Source organism: Octodon degus, unplaced genomic scaffold, assembly GCF_000260255.1.
Source record: "Octodon degus isolate 3935 unplaced genomic scaffold, OctDeg1.0 scaffold00170, whole genome shotgun sequence".
Lineage (NCBI taxonomy): Eukaryota > Metazoa > Chordata > Mammalia > Rodentia > Octodontidae > Octodon > Octodon degus.
The window spans coordinates 1,770,043-1,790,306 of NW_004524746.1; the positions used below are offsets into that span (position 1 = coordinate 1,770,043).

The 20,264-nt window shown below is 40.0% G+C and overlaps 1 protein-coding gene and 1 pseudogene across 3 annotated transcripts in view; one reads left to right on the forward strand and one right to left on the reverse strand.

The window, feature by feature from the left end:
- The window catches only part of Kcnd2 (potassium voltage-gated channel subfamily D member 2), a 540,162-nt gene that overhangs the window by 518,180 nt on the left and 1,718 nt on the right, over positions 1-20,264 (forward strand). The window contains exons 3-6 of one of the 3 annotated variants that reach the window (XM_012517372.2): positions 13,235-13,330; positions 14,332-14,337; positions 15,530-15,622; positions 18,979-19,223. In XM_012517372.2, coding sequence (XP_012372826.1) covers positions 13,235-13,330; positions 14,332-14,337; positions 15,530-15,622; positions 18,979-19,223 — 440 coding nt within the window. Of the gene's footprint in view, positions 1-13,234; positions 13,331-13,802; positions 13,822-14,331; positions 14,338-15,529; positions 15,623-18,978; positions 19,224-20,264 lie in introns of all 3 variants that reach the window. The other 2 variants (XM_023703425.1, XM_004643302.2) reach the window with 2 other exon arrangements.
- Positions 3,821-4,598, reverse strand: LOC105743813 (annotated as a pseudogene).

Genomic DNA, 20,264 nt, shown 5'->3' on the forward strand with positions numbered 1-20,264 from the left:
TCAAGGCATGACTGGCTGTCTTGTGTTGTGGGGATCGAACCAAAGCAACCGGAGCCTGACTGCTTTGTTGAAGCAGCCACTTAAAGAACTGAGCTACGGGGCAGGCCCCCTAATTTATGCATATATAGACACTCATATTACCAATATTTAATGTCTCCTGGCAGTATACTTTGTGTCAAGCATTTACTTAATTATTTTAAAAATTAATTCATATAGTCTTCAAATAACCAAAGAGTTAGCTACCATTATTCATCCCACTAGAGCTGAGAATCCTGAAGTACCCAAGAAATGAACAAGTCTAAAGTCACTTATGTAGGGGCCAACGAGATAGCTCAGCAGTCTAAAGTGCCTGCTTAGGCAAGTGTACAAGGACTGCAGTTCGATCCCCAGCACCACATGCTGCGCCAGCCCCACCCACAGGGTGGGCTAAGCCAGCCACAGAAAGAAAGAAAGAAAGAAAGAAAGAAAGAAAGAAAGAAAGAAAGAAAGAAAGAAAGAAAGAAAGAAAGAAAGAAAGAAAGAAAGCCAATTATGTAGTAAGTTAAACAGCCACCGTTCAATCCAAATCAGTCTGGCTCCCAAGTTCATGTATTTAAATACTACAGTGGGTTGCTTCTCAGAAAACTGACAGAATAGTAGCACATCCCCCTTCCCATTCTTTGTCAGAATAACCACTTGAAGATGCAGGAACCTTTTTACTTAGCTATATATATTCTATAGTTCCTTCAGGTCATACACCACTGTCTTTCCAGTGCATTTCCTGGTCACCCCATCTTTCTTCTGTAAACAGTATCATTTTTTACATTTTTTTTCACAGTGTCGTTTTTTTAGCCTGGCATGTTAGTATACACTTGTAACCCAGGAAACTGAGACAGGAGAACACAAGAGTAGAGGCCACTATAGTGAATCAGGGTCACATGAGTCAAGGTCATCCAGAACTACAATTGAAACCCTGCCTCCAAAAAAGGTATGGAAGGTAGAATCATTTTTTAATACCCAACACCTATTCATAACTACGAATAAAATAGCTGAATGTTCTCTATAGCATGGTACTACTGTGAAATAGGAATTTTGATGCAGTTCATTTTTTTTTATTTTTATTTATTTATTTATTATTTTTTTTTTTTTTTGGCGGAACCAGGGATTGAACTCAGGCCCTTGCACTTGCCAGGAAAGCACTTTTTCCAAAACTGAGCCATCTCCCTGGCTCAATTTTTTTTATTCTTAACATTTTAAAAATTATTTTTCTGGGCTGGCCAGATAGCTTAGCAGATGAAAGTGCCTGCTTAGGCAGATGAAGGTTCCTGGGTTCAATCCCCAACACGCTGTGCCAGCCTCACCCCCAGGCTACACTGAGATGGTGATTGAGACTGGGCGTGTTGGTGCTCACCTGTAATCCCAGCACTTGGGAGGCTGAAAACAGAAGGATCACTGCGAATCTGATCTATGTAGTAAGACCCTGTAGACCTTGTACTAAATACATTAAAAATTTGTTTTTCTAATTTTGTTACTATCAGTATATAATTTTAGAGTTTAAATACGTTTGCACTTTAAATATGCAGGTACTTTCTCTCTTTTTTTCTTTCAGTGCTGGGTATTGAATCAAAGACCTTCATACTGAGCTCTATCCAACCATTTTCTATTTTTTATTTTGAGACAGTTTCCCTCTATTAATCATTACATTTCCCAGGTTGGGCTCAGATTTGCAGTGCATCTAGGTCAGCCTCCTCGAGTTCAGTATTACAGATGTGCACCACCGTGTCCAGATTTAAATATGTCTGGCTTTGGACCAGCAGTAGCATCTTTAGTAAAGTATAGCCTCATAAAATTCCTCTGTGAAAGTTCATGTTAATCAGCATGGTTACACAGTATGTTGTTAAGAGAATCTATTTATTCCATTGTCAAAATTTCTCTTTCTTTAGAGTAAAGCATTAGGCTTGCTTCCTGGGGCTGTTTGCTTTATGGACCTGCTACACATTTTTGGACACCTACCTAGCTTTTAGCTATTACTGAGAAGTGTAATAAATACTGGAGGTAACATGATTGCAGAGAACCAGTAGTCCAGTGAACAGGAAATGTTAAGAAAGTAGTCTGAGTAGGTACAGTCTGATGGAGGACACAGCCTTCTCAAGAAAAGCTGGAAGCAAGGATTTCAGGGCTCTGTACCAGGAACTTCTATGCAAACTACAGTCCCTCTGTTGGGTACTTGCTGACATGGCCTAAGGTAGCAGGCCCACTCCAGAAAGCCTCGCTCCTGCCACCTACTTAGCCATGTCTCTTCTGGAAACCCTTACTTTAACAAAGCAGTTACTTACATGAAAACTATAAGAACACAAATCCTATTTTCAGCTACAGTGATTCCCCCAAAATATCTGTTATTTTTCAAAAGTTTTAAGACTTTTCAAAAAGTCTTAGAATATTTCCAAAGCTTTTTTGCCTGACTAAATTTAAAAAGCAAAAATAAATAAGTATGATATTATAAAACAAATTGAAAAGTGTGGCTTAGGGCCAGCCAAATAGCTCAGTGGATTAAGGCACCTGCAAGCAGGCACAGGGGCTGGAGTGATCCCAGCTCTTGGGAGGCTGTAAACAAGTGAATCACTATGAGTGCAAACACCCAGCAAACCCTTCCCTAAAAAATTAAAAAAGAAAGAAAGAAAGAAAGAAAGAAAGAAAGAAAGAAAGAAAGAAAGAAAGAAAGAAAGAAAAGTGTGGCTTATGAATCCTTTTAAGTGTCTCTAGAATTTCATTCATATTCTAAATTTCTGATGATACAATGAGTTTTGCATATTACCAGAAAAAATGAATTAATAAAACCAAATATAATGACCGAGTTTATGATTATTATTGTTATCATTACTATCATTTTTTTATCATTGTTTTGCAGTGCTGCGGATGAAACTCAGAACCTTGAGTATGCAAGGCAGGCGCTTATGACACTGAGCTATCTGCCGGGCCCAATAACCTAGTTCAATAACTTAGTCTAGTAAATAGTCTGTGGCCAATGAACAGAGAGTAATCCTCTAAAACAGAACAAATATGGAACAAAATAAATTACCAAAGGATAGTTTCTATTTGCTTTGCCAAAAGATTTTTTTTAAAACAGCAGAATATACTTCCATTAGGCTAAGACAGTTTATATTTATCTAGGCCTGGGCAACTTGACAAATATAAAAGTTATGCAAAAATAACCAGCTAATTCAGTCAAGCAGGTAGTCAATTCAGTGAAAACATCATTCAAGCTGCCTAATTAGAGTAACATTATGAATGGCTGTTTTTTTATTTTTTATTTTTTTGTAGAGTAGCTACTATATGTAGTTTATTCATGACACAAATATGGAAATACCGACATGTTCCAGGTATTATGCTAAAATATGGGATAATTAGCAAAAGCAATCATCAGGGTTCAAAAGCAGATTGAGCTATGAGGGCCAACAGTGGGTTCTGGGTTGGGGTGGGGGAGAAGACTTCCCATGGGATGTGACAAGAGGAAAAGGACCAGCCTGTGAGGAGTGGGAGAATGGTCCAGGCAGAGAGCACAGCATTGTGAAGGTGGCCCAGAGACAAAAGCACTCATTTTGATTGTTTTACATACAGGTCTTAGAGATCATCCAGGCCAACTCTGTCCTTTCCACCTTTGTTGTTGTTATTTCTTTCCAATGTATTTAGATTTTAGCACTTAGTGAAATAAGCCTCTGACAAAGCAGTCCAGTCACAGTCAGGAACAGGACCTGACTGACTGTCTGAAGTAAAGATTCCTGAGGTGACAAGCAGGCAGTGTTAAGTTGTCAACAGTCCCAGTCCCTTGGTGACATCACTGCTAAGACCTAAGTGAAGATCTTCTGCCAGCAGCAGATGTTCTCGGGGGCTCCATACTAGAAGGCTCAGAGCAGAATGGGGGAGGCATGGGAAGGAGGAAGAGAATGACAAGTCTCAGTGTCCTACTAGAATGCTGGGCCTCCTGTGGACTGACAGCAATGTGGCAGCCTTCCATATGAACGGAGGGGGTGACAGATAGGGCCAATTTGCCACTTATGGGAACCATTAGAACCTGGGTTCTGAAGTGTGGCTGGGCCTGCCAGACTTTCATCCAAGATTCTTTGGTCTTCACTACCAGATGCCTGTCCAGTTCTGCTATGGTGTAGTCGACCCTCTGGCTGATCTATTTCTCTGTGAGTCAAATGGTGTCCTCTGAAGTCTTGTCCTTTGACTTCTTCAGCTTATTCATTTGCATCCGTAGAAACCCTCCTTAAAAGTCTTTGGGTTTGTTGATATTCTGTTTGGCCAGTTTCACCAGCATCTCCCTGTGCTCCCTGGTTACTTTAGGAATAGGTACCCAAATCAGCGTCCCTTACACTTCTGGGGTCAGATTCATTCCACTTTCTTTTACAGCCTTGATAGCTGCAGCTGTGTACTCTGGGAAGTTGGCCATATTCACCCAAATCAACTGTGGTGACTTCATGGTAATCTAGCAAATCTGGTTTAAAGCAAGCTTCCCATCAGTCCTTACCACAGTAATATGGTCAAAGGATCCTGGTGAAGTCCTCATATTAAGTCTTCTTGAAATTATCCTTGGGTACTTCTAGCATAGACTTCATTTCTTAATCTTTTTTTTTTTTTTTTTTCAAAACCGGGGATTGAACTCTGGCCCTTGCACTTGCCAGGGAAGCGCTTATTCCACTGAGCCATCTCCCCGGCCCTAGACTTCATTTCTTTATCCACCTCTTCCAAGTTGATTATATCTTCAACTGAAGCTGTGTTAATCTTCACTCTGGCTTGGGACTGTCCTTTCCCTTTGGCTTTGACTTTCTTGGTTGCAAAACAGCGATTTGGTAGGGCCTGTGTTGGCTGTGGTCAGGCTGTCTTCCCCTCAATGTCTGCAGTGCAATTTCTGAAGCAGGTCTGATTAATACTCCAAGGTAGGGGAAAGTAGCAGCACCAGATCCAAGATGGCTGCCAGAAGAAGGCTGATAGACAACCCTCGAATGATAAGGGGGCCTTTAGAATTGAAATCAACTTTCCAGCAGAGTATACATTCAAACCACCAAAGACCACATTTAAAACAAAAATCTATCACCCAAACATCGATGAAAAAGGGCAAGTTTGCCTGCCAGTAATTAGTGCTGAGAACTAGAAGCCAGCCATCAAGACTGACCAAGTAATCCAGTCCCTCATGAAGGTGAATGACCTCCAGCCTGAGCACCCACTCCAGGCTGACCTAGCTGAAGGATACTCTTAAGGACGGTGAAAAATACTGTAAGAATGCTGGAGAGTTTACAAAGAAATATGGGGAAAAGTGACGTGTGGACTAAAATCTGCCACAAATGATTCCAGCAAGTGTGAACAGAGACCCCGCGCAGTGCATTCAGATATCCTGCAAAGCAGGACTCTGTGGAAAATTGACATGTGCCACACCTGGTGTTCACTTGTGGCAGTTACTAACTTTCTACAGTTTTCTTAATCAAAAGTGATCTAGTAACCTGTAAAGAAAGGATTAAAAATTTCTAACGTATTCTAATTCTGCTTTGTTTTAAAAATCACTGCTTCAATCTACTTCAAAAATGTGGTGTTTCTTTTCTTGTCCAAATTTACCCAAAATCCTCAAGTTATATTTAACTCATAAGATTAAAAAACGGTTGTGGTTCACCTTCTCCTGTGCTCTTGCATCTCCTACTTGCTCTGCGTTCAATTTATCTTTCATGGATCACTTCCTAAGACCCAGGTCCCATCTTTTCTGCAAGGGAGAAGAAATGGCTCTGGTGGTTTTCTTCTCCCACGTCACACTGCCCTCCATGGGAAGTGATTCAAATTCTGATGCCAGTCTATAACATCCTTTCAAAAAAAATTACAAACCAAGCCACTAATCTCCCACTTCACCCCTCAAAAAAGCCCTGCAAAGGGAAGCCCACCCAGCTTCTATAAAATTCTGGCTCATATTTCCACAACTGTGTGGATTCAGTGGGCAAGCCCTGCTGTCTGTGTATACCTAATTGAACTGCAGCCTTACCTGACCCGTGTAGGGAAACCCTCAGTGCCAGGCCTGGTGACTCCAGAGGGAAAGCTTGCCAGCTGAGCACACTGCTTGTAGAGATGTTGATGAATTTCTCACTGGAAAGGTGCTAGAGGACAAGATTTGGCACCTTCCCTGCAGCCATGTTTGAAGATGCACTGGTCAGCACAGGCAAAGCAGAAGCCAGAATATCCATTTCAAATTCCCAGCACATCCATCCCTGATCTCCATCTGGAATGTGTCACAGAGCTCTGCGACTCCTCTCTCTACAGCAACCCCACCACGCCCCTCCCTTGGCACAATTTGGCCCTCTGTGGCATTGCAATTGAATGCACTCGGCTTTGTATCTGGCCTCAGTCTGTGGTTGTTGGGGCACCTGCTGGCCCCTTCCTTTCAGCACAGCTGGTGGCCCAGCCCAGGAACAAGACAGCCCTTCCCATTTGGATTCAGTCTTTTCAGAGTCAAGCTCCACTTGAAGCTCACTCAGTAATATCTTTCAATGTGTTTTATATTGTTTTGATTGGCTTTTTTGTAGAAATAAAAATTGACCTTAGAATTTATCATCAGGAAAAAAAAAAAAAGACTCCAAGGTAATTCCAAGAGGCAGTATGGATCAAATGGAAGCATTTTAATCCCAAGGCAATGCATGAGTGAAAACAATCCTTGTGAATACCAGCTATCACCCAGGTTACTAAGAGCACAAATGGCTGTCTAGATCAGACTTTTTGGTGTTTAATAATTTTCCAGCTCCAAGCAAAAGAATGAAATAAACGCAATATGCATTTGAGAAATTCCAATTGAATTGATTCCTATGGAATGCCCACTGAAATGGTGGAGAGTTAAGATTCTGAAGCAAGGGCTGGCGAGATAGCTGAGTGGTCTGGAGCACCTGCTTAGGCAAGCTTAGGCAACAACAGGGACCTCGGTTCGATCCCCAGCACCACATGCCATGCCAGCCCCGCCCCCAGGGTGGGCTGAGCTGACCATAAAAAGAAAAAAGTAAATAAAGGAAACATTAAAAAAAAAAGTTTCTGAAGCAAGAAGCCCATTTTAAAATATGAATCAGTTCTCACAATCACGTGCATACTCACAAACTCACGAGGCTGACCTTTTTATGATATAATCATAGTAATTATAATTTAATACTAGCAACAACAATTCTCTGTAGAATTTCTAGTGCGTTCCACATGCTTTATATATGTCATTTGTAGTAGTCAAAATCAACTGATAAAGGAAGAAGTGTCTCCATTTTATAGATGACTTGCACAAAGCAATTGGTTAAAGCCCAAGTCCCCCAAATTCTAGCATTATTCAGATGTTGAATGAATCCTTAGTTATCTATGGGGATTTTCCTATGGATAATTCAGGTACAGTAAGATGATTAGGATGAATGACCCAATGTATAGTAAAATACCTAACTTTTTTTTTTTTTTTTTTTTTTCGCGGACCTGGGGATTGAACTCAGGCCCTTGCACTTGCCAGGGAAGCACTTATTCCACTGAGCCATCTCCCTGGCCCCTAAAATACCTAACTTTTGACAAGAAAAATTTTTGACATTCATACAGATAGATTTTACCAAAATTTAGTCTTCCTTCAGACCCTACTGTGGTAGTTCTAAAACACTTGGTTAATTGGACTCATCTGGAAAGCCTGTTGAACCACACATTTGCCCCAGAGTACAGTGTTGGTATCTGATTCTGCAGTTTCAAGTTATAGCTTGAAAATCTACATTTCTAACAAGTTCCCAGGTGATACAGCTGTGCTGATTTGGGAAACACCTTTTGAAAATCATTGCCTATTTTATTTAGCAAGGTCCAAATAAAAGAATTTTTAAGACATAATTCTAAATTAACTAACACTCAAGAAATACTTGTGATTCTATTAAATCACCATTAAATCCCTACCCCAAACATCTGTAGATAATCTGATAGTATTTATCACTTCATAATTACCTGTTATTAACCGAGAGTGGGATGCATGGCTGCAGTCTCAGCACTCTGGAGGCTGAGCCAGGGGTCTCTGCAAATTCGAGACCAACTTGGGCTACATAGTGAGCTCAAAGGCATCCTGAACTGCAGAGGGAGAACCTGTTTCATAAAAGTAATAATAGGCTAGGGAGGTAGCTCAAAGGTCATAAGCACCTGCCTGGCAAGCACAGGCACCCGGCTTCAATTCCTAGTACTGCATGCCATGCCAGCCCCTGAGTCTTGGACACGCAGTGCCAGCCCCAAAACTGGGCATGGTGGTGCACACCTGTAATCCCAGTGCTAGGGAAAATGAAACAGGAGGTTCACTACAAGTCTGAACTGCATAGTGAGACCCTGTATCCAATAAATAAATAATGATAATACTTGTTATAAACAGATGTAAGAGTGTGTAGATTTTGAGCTTCTCCGTATCCATTCTAGGTTTCTGCCTCATTGATTCACATATGCTCTCAGAGCTCCACCCTTTTCTTCATTACCTAAAGTAGCTTCCTGGAAAACTCCTACTCAGGATTCAAGGTTTAGTGTTTGGATAATGAGTGAAAGAGCAAGGTGTGGAAAACAAAGTCTTACCTTGATGGTGCGGTCCATTATTATGATGTGGACATTCCCAGGACCAGTTAAAAACAGTAGTGTGAGACCCTGAGTTCCATCTTCAGCACTAAAAAATAATAAGTAAAATGAAAATAAGTCAGCAAGCATGGTTACCCCTGCTGATCGCTTGTGCATCCTTCCGTTCCCTCTGCACCCACTTTGGAGCTGTCCACTTCCTTCCATGGCCCACATCCCAACCCTGTTTCTGCACAGGGTTGCCATTGCCAGCACTAAACGAGCTGTGAAGCTGGGAAATTGCACTGTCTTCCACTGACTTCCTTCCACTCTCTCATTTTCATTATTGTTTGGCAACAACTTGTCTCATTTCTAGGGCAGCTATTTTCTTAGCAAGTGGAAAGATTCCAATAAACTCTTTAAATTTTTAGAAGCTGATAAAGCTTACTATGCTAAACCCACACGAAGCATTTTATTAAATCTTAAATAAAATAAACAAGTAAGTGAAATTTCTAGAACACCTGAGATGGGTAGTAAGAGGATAGATATTTGAGGAATAAAAATTGCCTTAGATTACCCAAAGAGGCACCTCATCTATGTCACCCTTAAGCTGCATAACATGCTTTTATTTTTTAAAATTATTGGAAACATTTTTGATTTGATAACAAGACAGTCCACAATCTACTTCACACCTCATTTACAATATGGGTACCCATGTACAGAAATCCTTGTGTTAATAGCATTTAATTACAGATCTTTCTCTGATCTCATCCCGGCCTCTATTCCAAAAGAGATTATAAAGTTATATAATGTCATTTGGAGTACTTTGTAAAATGTTGTGTATGATAAAACCTTTGGGTTCCATTACATACTAGTTTCTGAAAACTCCACACTAAAAGGGTTTTGTGTTAAATTAAGAAATACTGGGGACTGGTGAGATGGCTCAGTGGTCTAAAGCACCTACTTAGAACAAGCTAAGCTAAGCAAAGCACAGGGACCACAGTTCAATCCCCCAGCACCACATGCCAGCCAGCCCTGCCCCCTGGTGGTCTGAACTGGCCACACACACACACACACACACACACACACACACACAATAAATAAATAAAAAAGAAAGAAATACTGCACACGGCATCCTTCTTCTTGTCCTCCTGTGTGCTTTGGAAATCCCACAGCAAAGAAACATGTGTAACATCTCAGCATGTCCCGATTTTTCCTTGACCACAGATTACAGTTGTTTGCTTTATCTGGTTGGTTTGGATTTTGCCCACTACATTTATATAATTTCTTGGATCCAAATTTGAGAAACATGGCTGAGATAAGATTGGGCAAAAACTAAGTTCATGAAAAATTGAGGTGAACAACAGAAATGTGCTTCAAAGACAACATTTCCCAAACACCATCAGTAATTCTTAAGTAGATGCATAAGTCAAAAATAATCACAGAACTGTTGCTTTAAACTGGTGATATGAACCCTATTTTTAATTGATTTTTTAAGGAGCCTCATACTTTCCATATAGTCTAAAGTATTTGCTGAAAACTTTCCTTAATTTCCATACAACTTGCTGGTGCTTTGCCACACCAAGTTATGTATCCTACAAGAGTCCTGGTGGGGGACTAGAAGAATTGCTTTCTTTTGGCCTTTTAATTGCTCAGCCAGAATTGCCAAGAATGTCATACTGAGTAGGTCAGAAGTAAAGTGATTTTCTAAAATATCTTTATAGAATAATTTCCCTCAATTACCTGCTGGAAACAAAGATGCAATCACAGATCTTAAAGGCTAGCATTCAACCGATATTTGATGTGGCGCTCCACAGAACCTATTAAAGCAATTAGCTCAGACAGTATTATAGCGAAGCAAAGGAAAAGTCAAGACTGAAATTAAGATGGGAGTTTATTTTTCTAGCAAAAATAGCCTTTTCTCTAAAACAACTTATTTTTTCTCTACAGGTAGCACTACCTCTGTGGTAGTTGTTATTGTATGTAATTTTGTCATTGTATGATGAAAATATATGTCATTTTGCTTTGCTGGACAATATTTCTCATTATTGTACATGTCTTATGGTTGGAAGAAAGTAATATTTCGCAGTGCTAACTGCTTGGAGATGGCATAGTAAGACTAGTAACTATGATATGACAATATTATATATTGTAGCTGTGACAGAAACAAAGGGAAAGAGGGAGAGAAGACACAGAAGAGGTAGGAGGAAGAAGGAGGAGAAAAAACAAATAAAGGCAATGACTAGGAGATCAAAGATACTGTACATATGAGACTTTATCAATAACCACATTTTGGAACACAAAATATAAATGGTTTATTTCTAATAAGTTTGATTTTAAGTCATTTCCAAATGTGCTTGTCACTTGCCATTGTTTCGGTGCCTCTAACCTGAAACTCTGGCCCGAAGTATATAGCTTTTTTTTTTTTTTTTTTTTTTTGGCAGAACTGGGGATTAAACTCAGGTCCTTGTGCTTGCCAGGCAAGTGCTTATTCTACTGAGCCATCTCCCCAGCCCTGTATATAGCTTTTGAAGTTAAAAGTTCTCCAACACTGATCCAGGATCTTCAGTAACCAAACATTACACAGACAAGTGAGATGTGTCTATTTTTCCTATTGCTTATAAATGTGATCTTTGTACAATATATTTTACCCTGGAACTAGCATATGGGAAGAATAAATTTAGGAGTGAAAGAAGGAAGAGTGGTAGAGTGAAAGCCAAAATATTTTAAATCTATTTTGAGAGTTCAGACACTTCAGTGCTACTCTCAAATCTACAAATGAAGGAACATATTGGTATAATAACTTCGAAGGAAAATTTGGTGAAAATGTATGAATAAACACATATATATGTACATATACACACACATCCTTTGAATTAGACATAACTTTGCTTTCAGGTATCTTGTATTATTATTATTATCATTATCATTATTATTTATTTATTTGGTGGCTGCAGGGTCTCACTACGCAGCTCAGACTCACAGTGATCCTCCTGCTTTCACACTCCCCAGCACTGGGATTGCAGGCCTGAGCCACTACACCCAGACTCTGGCTGGCTCAGCCCATCCTGAGGGCAGAGCTGGCAAGGTATGTGGTACCAGGGATCACACTGTGGTCCCTGCACTTGCCTAAGCAGGCACTTTAGTCTGCTGAGCTCTCTCACTGGCCAACTTTCAGGAATCTTATTGCACATAAGTTCTCCATGATGTTCATAGCAGGCAGCATTGCTTTAGTAACAAAAGAGGCTCAAAAATTAATACGTTGTCAACTTGCTAAATAAATGATGCAACACTCACACAGCAGCATATGATCCATCCATAAAAATGAGGGGAGTCTATGCCTGGATATGTGGAAGAGGTTCCAAAATATAGTAGCCCACAGCAGCAAAGCCCAGAAAAGTCTGAGGAGTATATTGTAGTGGTTTTCTGTGCTTAGAAAGCTTCTGATATATTTCCCTGGAAATATTTCCAGTCATTGCCTCTGAACCACAAGAGGAAGATGGTTCCGTGATCTGACAGACTTACTTGTTGACATGGACTTGTCTGCCTTACAGTTTTTTGCTGTGTATCCATATCTTTTCCATTTTAAAAAATACATTCTTAAAGTTTTTATTAAAATTAGAGCTTGAGACTACAAATAGTATTTATGTCTGTAAGAAAGGGAAATGGAGAGTGGGTAAGTTTCCAAGGAAGTCCTGACCCTAGCCATCCCGGTCATGCTGTACAGACACCTGCAGGATGCAAGTCGTATGTACAAAATGGACAGCGAAGTCGTGCTCTCCAGGCAGTCATCCCCCCATGGCAGTCTCCAGGCAGGTATCCAGCAGCAGGTACGAAGCAGAATGCAGCACCAGATGCCAGGCTAATCATGGGTCTGCTCAGGAATACTGAGCCGGCCATGATTACTACAACAACTGAAGTGACCACCTGAAATTCTCTGAATTGAATGACATGCTCTATATGGAAAATGCTTAAAAAATTAAAAGTAACCTCACAAATCTTTCTGAATAGATTCTTTTTTTTTCTTCATTTCCACAGGTCCAAGAGTGAAACAGAAATCAAATAAGCGTAAAGTTATGTGGCCCTGTGCTGGCAGAGTAAATGGTTTCAAGGGTTTTGTTTAGAAAGTCATATTATTCAGCATGAGCCCTACTTTGGTTAAATTAACAAGCTAATTACACAAATGAAATTTAAGTTGAAGGAAAGAAGAATGGAAAGGAAACAGGGAGAAATGAAATTGCTTCCTGGAACTTAGTTGCTAATTTAAAGAAGGACATTACTTTAAATGAAAAGGAGTTGGCAGCTGATTTGCTGAACTATTGGTTTTCATTTCATTAAGTTACTCAAATTAGGATAAGTGAAAATATAAGTCAAATAATACTATTATTTTTCTCCTCATGGAGAGAAATTGAGAGAAATAGTAATGAAATAACTTGATTTTACTGTAAAGACTATAATTCTTAAATACATGACCCAGCTCTGAGGTATTAAGCTGACTTTACTGATAAATATCAACCAAAATAGAAAGGAGAGGGAGGGCTCACTTGTAATAGTTACGTGTGAAACTGCCTTAAATATATTTTAGAGACTTGGGTGCTGACAGTAGGATTACAGAAGCATGCCATCACTGGCTGTCTCAAGAAAGTGATTCACAAGCGCTAATGAGACATTCACCTTTCCTCTCATGCAGAAAGCCAGACTGGCCAGGATCCGGGCAGCCAAGAGCGGAAGTGCGAACGCGTACATGCAGAGCAAACGCAACGGTTTACTCAGCAACCAGCTGCAGGTACAGTCAAGCACCTCGCTGTTGTTAACGATCTATTTATTGGTGTCACATTGATCTGGTTCTACTTAAAGATAAAATTTTATTGTATGTAATCATGGAAATGGCTACTGAAACAACAAAAGTGTCCTTCTTTTATAACTTCCCCTACACATTCCAGTTGGCTGTAGCAGGTTAGAAGCTATATTATGCAATATTGCCAAGGAATCACAATTCCTATTCATAACAGGCAATAGTATCTTTATATCTCATTAATATTAGAGGTTAAAAAATGCTTAACTATTTAAATGCCTAATTCTGTTTATTTCAAAATTACTTATGTTCCTTAAAGTTCAGTTGGATTGGAGATAGGGCAGAACATGGTGTGACATTTTTTTTCACTTCTTAACAGAGAGAGAACACTGTTTATTCATTCAGTTCATTTTTGGTTCTGAAAAAAAACATGAGAAACTTTTACCTCAAAACTTTCCTTTAGGGGCCGGGGTGATGGCTCAGTAGGATAAGCGCTTGACTGACAAACGCAAGTATCTGAGTTCAATCCCCGGTTCCACCAAAAAAAAAAAAAAAAAAAAACTTTCCTTTAATAGTTAAGATCAATCATCTTTCCTTACAGGACATATTTAATGTATGTAGCCTGATAGCATTGGAGTTTAGTTTAGTTTTTCTGAATACTAGGCAGTCAGGGTCAGATAAAAGAAAATAGAGTACTAATTCAAGCAACTAGCTAAGCTTAAAAATGTAGATTATGGAGCCACAAGGAATGTAGTATGTGCCTAAAGAGAGTCACATGGAGAGAAAACATTCTCTCAGGCTTTTTCAGAGAGCAAATTGGTCAAGCAATGGCCATGACTCATCCACATGGCTGACACTGACAAAGGATCTACAAACTGCGGTACAGGGTTTCAGGATAAATCCTGAGGGGACTTGACTGACCGTGTCAGATACAAAAGTTACATTTCTTGTTATATAGGTCTTGTTTTATCTTGATCTTAACCATCCAGCAGAAAAGTGTAGAAACAAGATATGAAAAGTGAAGCCATGTTAATATGCTGAGCTGTGGAAGGCTCAAGTCAACAGATTCAGACATTGCCAGTCCTGTGGATAACCCACTACTATTGTGGAGTACTGGATTATATTGGAATCTTTTGCTGAATTCATGCACCTACAATATTTGGATGACAGTGGAATACCCATCTCTGACAAAACTGAACATAAAAAGATGACATAAATGAAGGACAATTTTGTATCTGTATATACAAAATAGTTAGGATATATAGCTACATTCTCCTAATTCAATGAGAAGAAAGATCTATACTAATAGTGTTTGGACAGGATATCATGTCTGCATCTTGTGCTATGAGTGACTACTACAAAGACAACAATATGCAATGTATTAATTGTTGTAACTCCTACCAACCTGTTTTGAAGCTGTCACATTGCAATTTTTTCTCAATAAAATTAGTTTAAAAAAGAAAGAAAGAAAGAAAGAAATGTAAAAGAAAACACTAGAGTGAAAGATAAACAGTTAAGATAGGAGTAGGGAGGCTCTTATCCAGAGCTCACTGGAGGTGGATACAGCGCAGCAAGATGGCTTTATTCGGAGTACACTAAGTTAGTTAACAGCCCCTCCCTATCTCTCCTAGAAATGCAAGTTAACTCATTTCCTTTAAACTCAGTTTGCACCTCTGCCTCTCCCTTAGGAGCAGGACAGAGGGTAACTTGAACTCCCTTCAGAAACCCCCCACCCCGTGAAGGACATCCACCTCCAGCTTTTTACTTTTTCCAGGAAAAGCTCTCCTAATTTCTGCCTTTTGGTTCACAAATTCATTCTTTGACTCTGTGACACCAAGAGCTTGTTTGGTAACTATTTAAATAGAGGCTTCAGGTTATCTAACTACCTCGTTAAATTTTATTATTCAAAGGCAAGGCTTCCAGGTTTACAAAGGTAGTCATTGAATGAGGAAAAGAGATTTAAATTTTAAATTCAGGGAGGCATATTATAAAAGACTTTACTTATAATTTGATAAAATGTATATCCAATTTATAAGCAACTACATATTTGTCCCTTTTGGTTAAAAAATAAATACAGTGCTGCCAGTGAATCTCAGAAAATAGGCCAGAGCTCTCTGTGCGAATGTGTAGCTAGGGTTAAGGTTATTTGCAAATAAAGTAGAAAGCACTCTGTCTTCTCTGTGTTAACAGTCCTCGGAGGAAGAGCAGGCCTTTGTTACCAAATCGGGCTCCAGCTTTGAAACCCAGCACCACCACCTGCTGCACTGCCTGGAGAAAACCACGGTAAGGAGCCCGCGGCGCTGCTGTAGCAGCCTGCCTCTGCCCAGTAAGCCCATTTGCTCTGGGGCATGTGTGATGTCTCCGAGCATGATTTCCCTCTAGGCAGTACTGAGAAATATGCTGAAAGACAACAGAAAGCTCAGAGCATTTAAAATTACTTTGGAAGACTACAGTGACATATCAATGTGGAAATTATGTTAGGGACTTAAGATGCATTATTCTTAGTGGTTGGTGTCTCATCTCTAGTCTAAAGTATCGGTTAAATGCAGATGTTGTCTTCTGCTAGCTAGTCCAATAAAGTATCGTTTCTTCCTTTTTAAGATACTAATGAAAAAGGAAAAGAATGAAAATTCAAGTGTTTCTGACATCTGAATGAAGACTCTCAATAGCAGTAACAAAAAGGGGGAAACACTATAAGCATTTTTTTTTCTTCACAGATGTAATGAATTAAGGTAGAGGATAAAAACTGCTTCATGTTTTTTTAAATGACACATTTAATCACCGGCCACCCCAGGTGCCGAGTGAAGCTGCATGTCCCCTCTCTGGCTGGCCTGTCACTGTCACAGTGAGCTTGTCTGCTCACTGGGGCCACACTGTCAGCACTCTCATTTCCAGGGTATTCACCATCAAGTTGTCATCATTCAACAAACACTGCCTATTGCTTTCTTGCCTGTCTATATCTTTAGTTAAAATGCAAATATAATCATGTAATTACTCTGGTAAAACCACTCAAATAGCTTTATATTTAGCAAGATAAACATGAAATTGTTTCCAAGATGCATGACAAACAATGAAATCAGTCTAGCTTCTGCCCCCACGGAGCCTCTGTGGGTGAGACAGACAGGAAATATGGTTGTCCCTGGAGGACGCAGTGAACAGAGGAAGCAACAATGGGGCCACAGCAGAGGGAGCCTGAGGGCAGTGCCCCCAGTGGCCCAGCCGAGGAAGATCCTCCTGAGAGAACCTGCAACTACGCGGGTTGGGCAGAGGAAGCAAGGAGCTGAAAGGTGATGGAAAGAAGGCAGCACGTAGCCTTGGGGTGGGTGCGGGAAGAACAGGAGGATGAGGAGAGGGAACATTTGCAGCTGGCCTTCGGAGGCAGAAAGAAAGGGATAGCCAGGCGATGCTGCTTCTGCAGGTACATGACAATTTCATATTTATCTTGCTAAACAGAAAGTTATTTGAGTGGTTTTGCTGGAGTAATTACATGATTATGATATAGGGTAAATGAAACTCCCCACCTGAAAGGTACCTGGGATGAGTTCTTGTTCTCTAAAACCAAAGAATGAATTTTAGGAACAAACAGAGGTTAAGAGCAGAGTATATTTATTGGGCGAAAGAAAGCTTCTGTCCGAGAGAGGGACAGAAAGAGGGCCCCGCCAGGTTGTCCCTAGGAAGCTGTCTCCTCCAGGGACTTTTATAGAGTAAAACCATATGGGTCTAAGGTGGAGAACATGGAAGCTCTCTTAAGTGGGCATGAGGTGCAACAAAACTCTGGTCAACCAGTGGATTACAAGCACCATTGCTCAGGTAAAATTGATTAAGTCCAGGACCAAATGGGGAAGTAAGTCATAGCAAGCAGGCATGAATGTAGAACAGGAGTTTATCCAGTAGCCAGCCAGTAGCAGTTGGATTAGTGACTCTTCCCGGCTTCCTCAAGGTAAAGATCAATCCCAGATGCTTATCTTTAGAGAGGGAAGCATTTGTTCGATCTTTAGTCTCTAGGTCTGGCCCACAGCATCCATCTCTTGCAGTTGCAAGGTATCTTGTGTTCCATGCTGTCTCCTTGAGGACCTGGCCCTGTCTGTCTGCCTATATTTCTACCTAATTTAGCAGCCTACAGCAATCATATTTGCATTTTAACTAAAGATGCAGATATTTGCATTTTAAATAAACATAATCTGTTAGGATAACACTTAGAAAGATAAACAATTGCATTAATGATAGAACGCATTTCTCTTTTACTTTTACTTTTATCACTGTACTACCATTGAAGTTTATTTTAATCAAATGATTTTAACACCAACAAATGTAGTTTATGTTGTACTTCCTACTCATACATTTAAGCAATAACAGAATGAATTCTTTAATTCCAACCACTACTGAGATAAATTAAAATCTTGTACATTATGACTCGCATTATATGTGTGAATTTTACCTTGTAAGAGGAGACAGATTGTGAATATATTGTGCACTATTTTTTCTCTGAAGTTTAATATTTAACATGAAATTCTGTCTTGTCATATTATATGCTGGACTCTAAACAGTAGAATGGTAAATTTCATGTATTTCAAAATGCTTCTCTCAGCAAAGAAATGACAAAATGAGTAATTTAAACAATCTATTTCCTATTACCCAGTGAATTGCTTCAATTGTTTTACTAATACTTTAGGAAGAGAGATGGTTAAGTGAAATTCAGTACATGTGACCCTTCTATGATAAGACTTTTCCCGTTCACATAAAGGAAAAATAGTAATTGAAGTCATTTTCTAGTGATCAGACACAAAATATTTTTCCCTATATTTCCTCAGGTAAAACTCCTACATAGACATTTTTTGAAAGCAATCCTTTATTAAACATTTTTAAAATAAAATATAAGCAACGCTTCTATCAAATAAAGTCCCAGTATGTAGGTGATGCCTGCCAGCTGGCAGTTAGGAAGATGGGGGACAGAGGTAGAAAAGTTGTGGTCATGGACTGAACGCATGAGTGGAGCCCGTGGGGTTCCACAAAGGTGAGAAAGCAGCCCCAGAAGCTTAGCGCTAATTCCTCCTGAGTCAAAGGACGGTTTTGCTGAGGGCTACATCTTGCTTGCTTAACTGTCAGTCAGTCTTCTACATCCGGGGCACTTGAGGGAAGCCCCTAAGAAAGGGTCTCAGGTTTTTAACTAAAAACGTTGCAGTCCATGTGAAGGAGTTTGCTAGTCATACCACTCGATCTAGCTTGGCACATTCTTTAAAATGGTATCTTTTTCAAAACTGCAGTCTATTTTAAAAAATCAAATAAATATCAATTTTATAAATTTCCTATAATATTACCTATATCATTTTAAATGTTTCCCCTTTATTTTATAACTTGCTACTTTTACGCTTAAATTCATAAATGACACTTCAACATGAAGTTAGTCTATGAGTGGACCCTGCATCAGCGTACGTCTCCCGACTGTTGGGTCTAACTGGAGAGCTTTTATTTCCACACAAATGACAAAAGAGGTGGCTCTGATATTCTGTTATGAAAATCGTGGTAGTTATCTCTATCAGATCAAGTCAAACTTTAAGATTTAAACAGATCTATTTTTTTCCTTTTTAACATAAAAAAAAGGTGTCTGATTTTTCACATTTTCTTCCCGGTATAAACAGAACCACGAGTTTGTGGATGAGCAGGTCTTCGAAGAAAGCTGCATGGAGGTGGCGACCGTGAACCGCCCTTCGAGCCAGAGCCCCTCTCTCTCCTCACAAGGAGTCACCAGCACTTGCTGTTCACGACGACACAAAAAATCTTTCCGCATCCCCAATGCCCACGCGTCAGGAAGCCACCGAGGCAGCGTGCAGGAGCTCAGCACCATTCAGATCAGATGCGTTGAGAGAACGCCGCTGTCCAACAGGTACCCGAGGTCGCTCCGCTGTGTGATGGACCACAGCCACGGCCCTGCGGTCGCGCTGCCGCCTGTGTAACACCCAAATTCCAGCTCCGAGGCTGGAAAAAGATAAAACTGCTAGGCATGGCTGATGGTGCCCCCCCTTCTGTGGGAAGCTGAAGAAGGAGGCTTGTGAGTTCAAGCCTCCACTTCTGGGTAATTTGGCCAGAACTTGTCTTAAATGAAAGAAAATAAACTGGGACTACCTAGTGCAAAGCCTTGGATCAGCTCCTGAGGCTTAAATGGAACGAGTAGGAAAATTGATCTCCTGGCATATCCGTCACCAAAAGTAGCAGTTACATTAGTATTAAGAGCAGACAAAAAGGATGGCCAAGCATACACATAATTTTTTATTTCTTGAAATCCATAATTTTTTCTTATTTGCACAACAGCCTCTATCTACACACAGGAACCTCTTGTGTTAAGGGATCTAAAGTAACAGTCGACACTGCTAAAAGCACCAAATGAAATTGGCAGCAGGATAATTGAGAAGTATCAACTTCTTCATTGAAAACTATGCCCACACAAATTTCTTTTATCAATTTATAGTTTAATTGTAAATGTATTGGGCAAAATCAAACATAAAATATTTAATATTTAAAGACAAGTAGAGCTGGATGTGGCAGCACAACCTTTGATCCAAGCCGCTTGGGAGGCTGAGGCAGGAGAACTGCACACTTGACGCCAGTCCTGTTGACATAATGAGATATTATCTCAAAAGGAAGAACAAAATAAAATGAGCCAGAAATGTAACTCCGTGATAGAGCATCCCTGGTTTAATGTCCAACATGGAAGAAAAATAAGCTAAATAAAATAATAAAATTTGGCCAGACATGGTGGTGCACACCTATAATCCCCAATACTTAGGAGGCCGAGGAAGGAGGATTGTTGTGAGTTTGAGGTTAGCCTGGGCTACATAAGTGGATTCAAGACCAGCCTGCACTACATAGAGAGATCCTGTCCAAAAGGAAAGAAGGAAGGGAAGGGAAGGGAAGGGAAGGGAAGGGA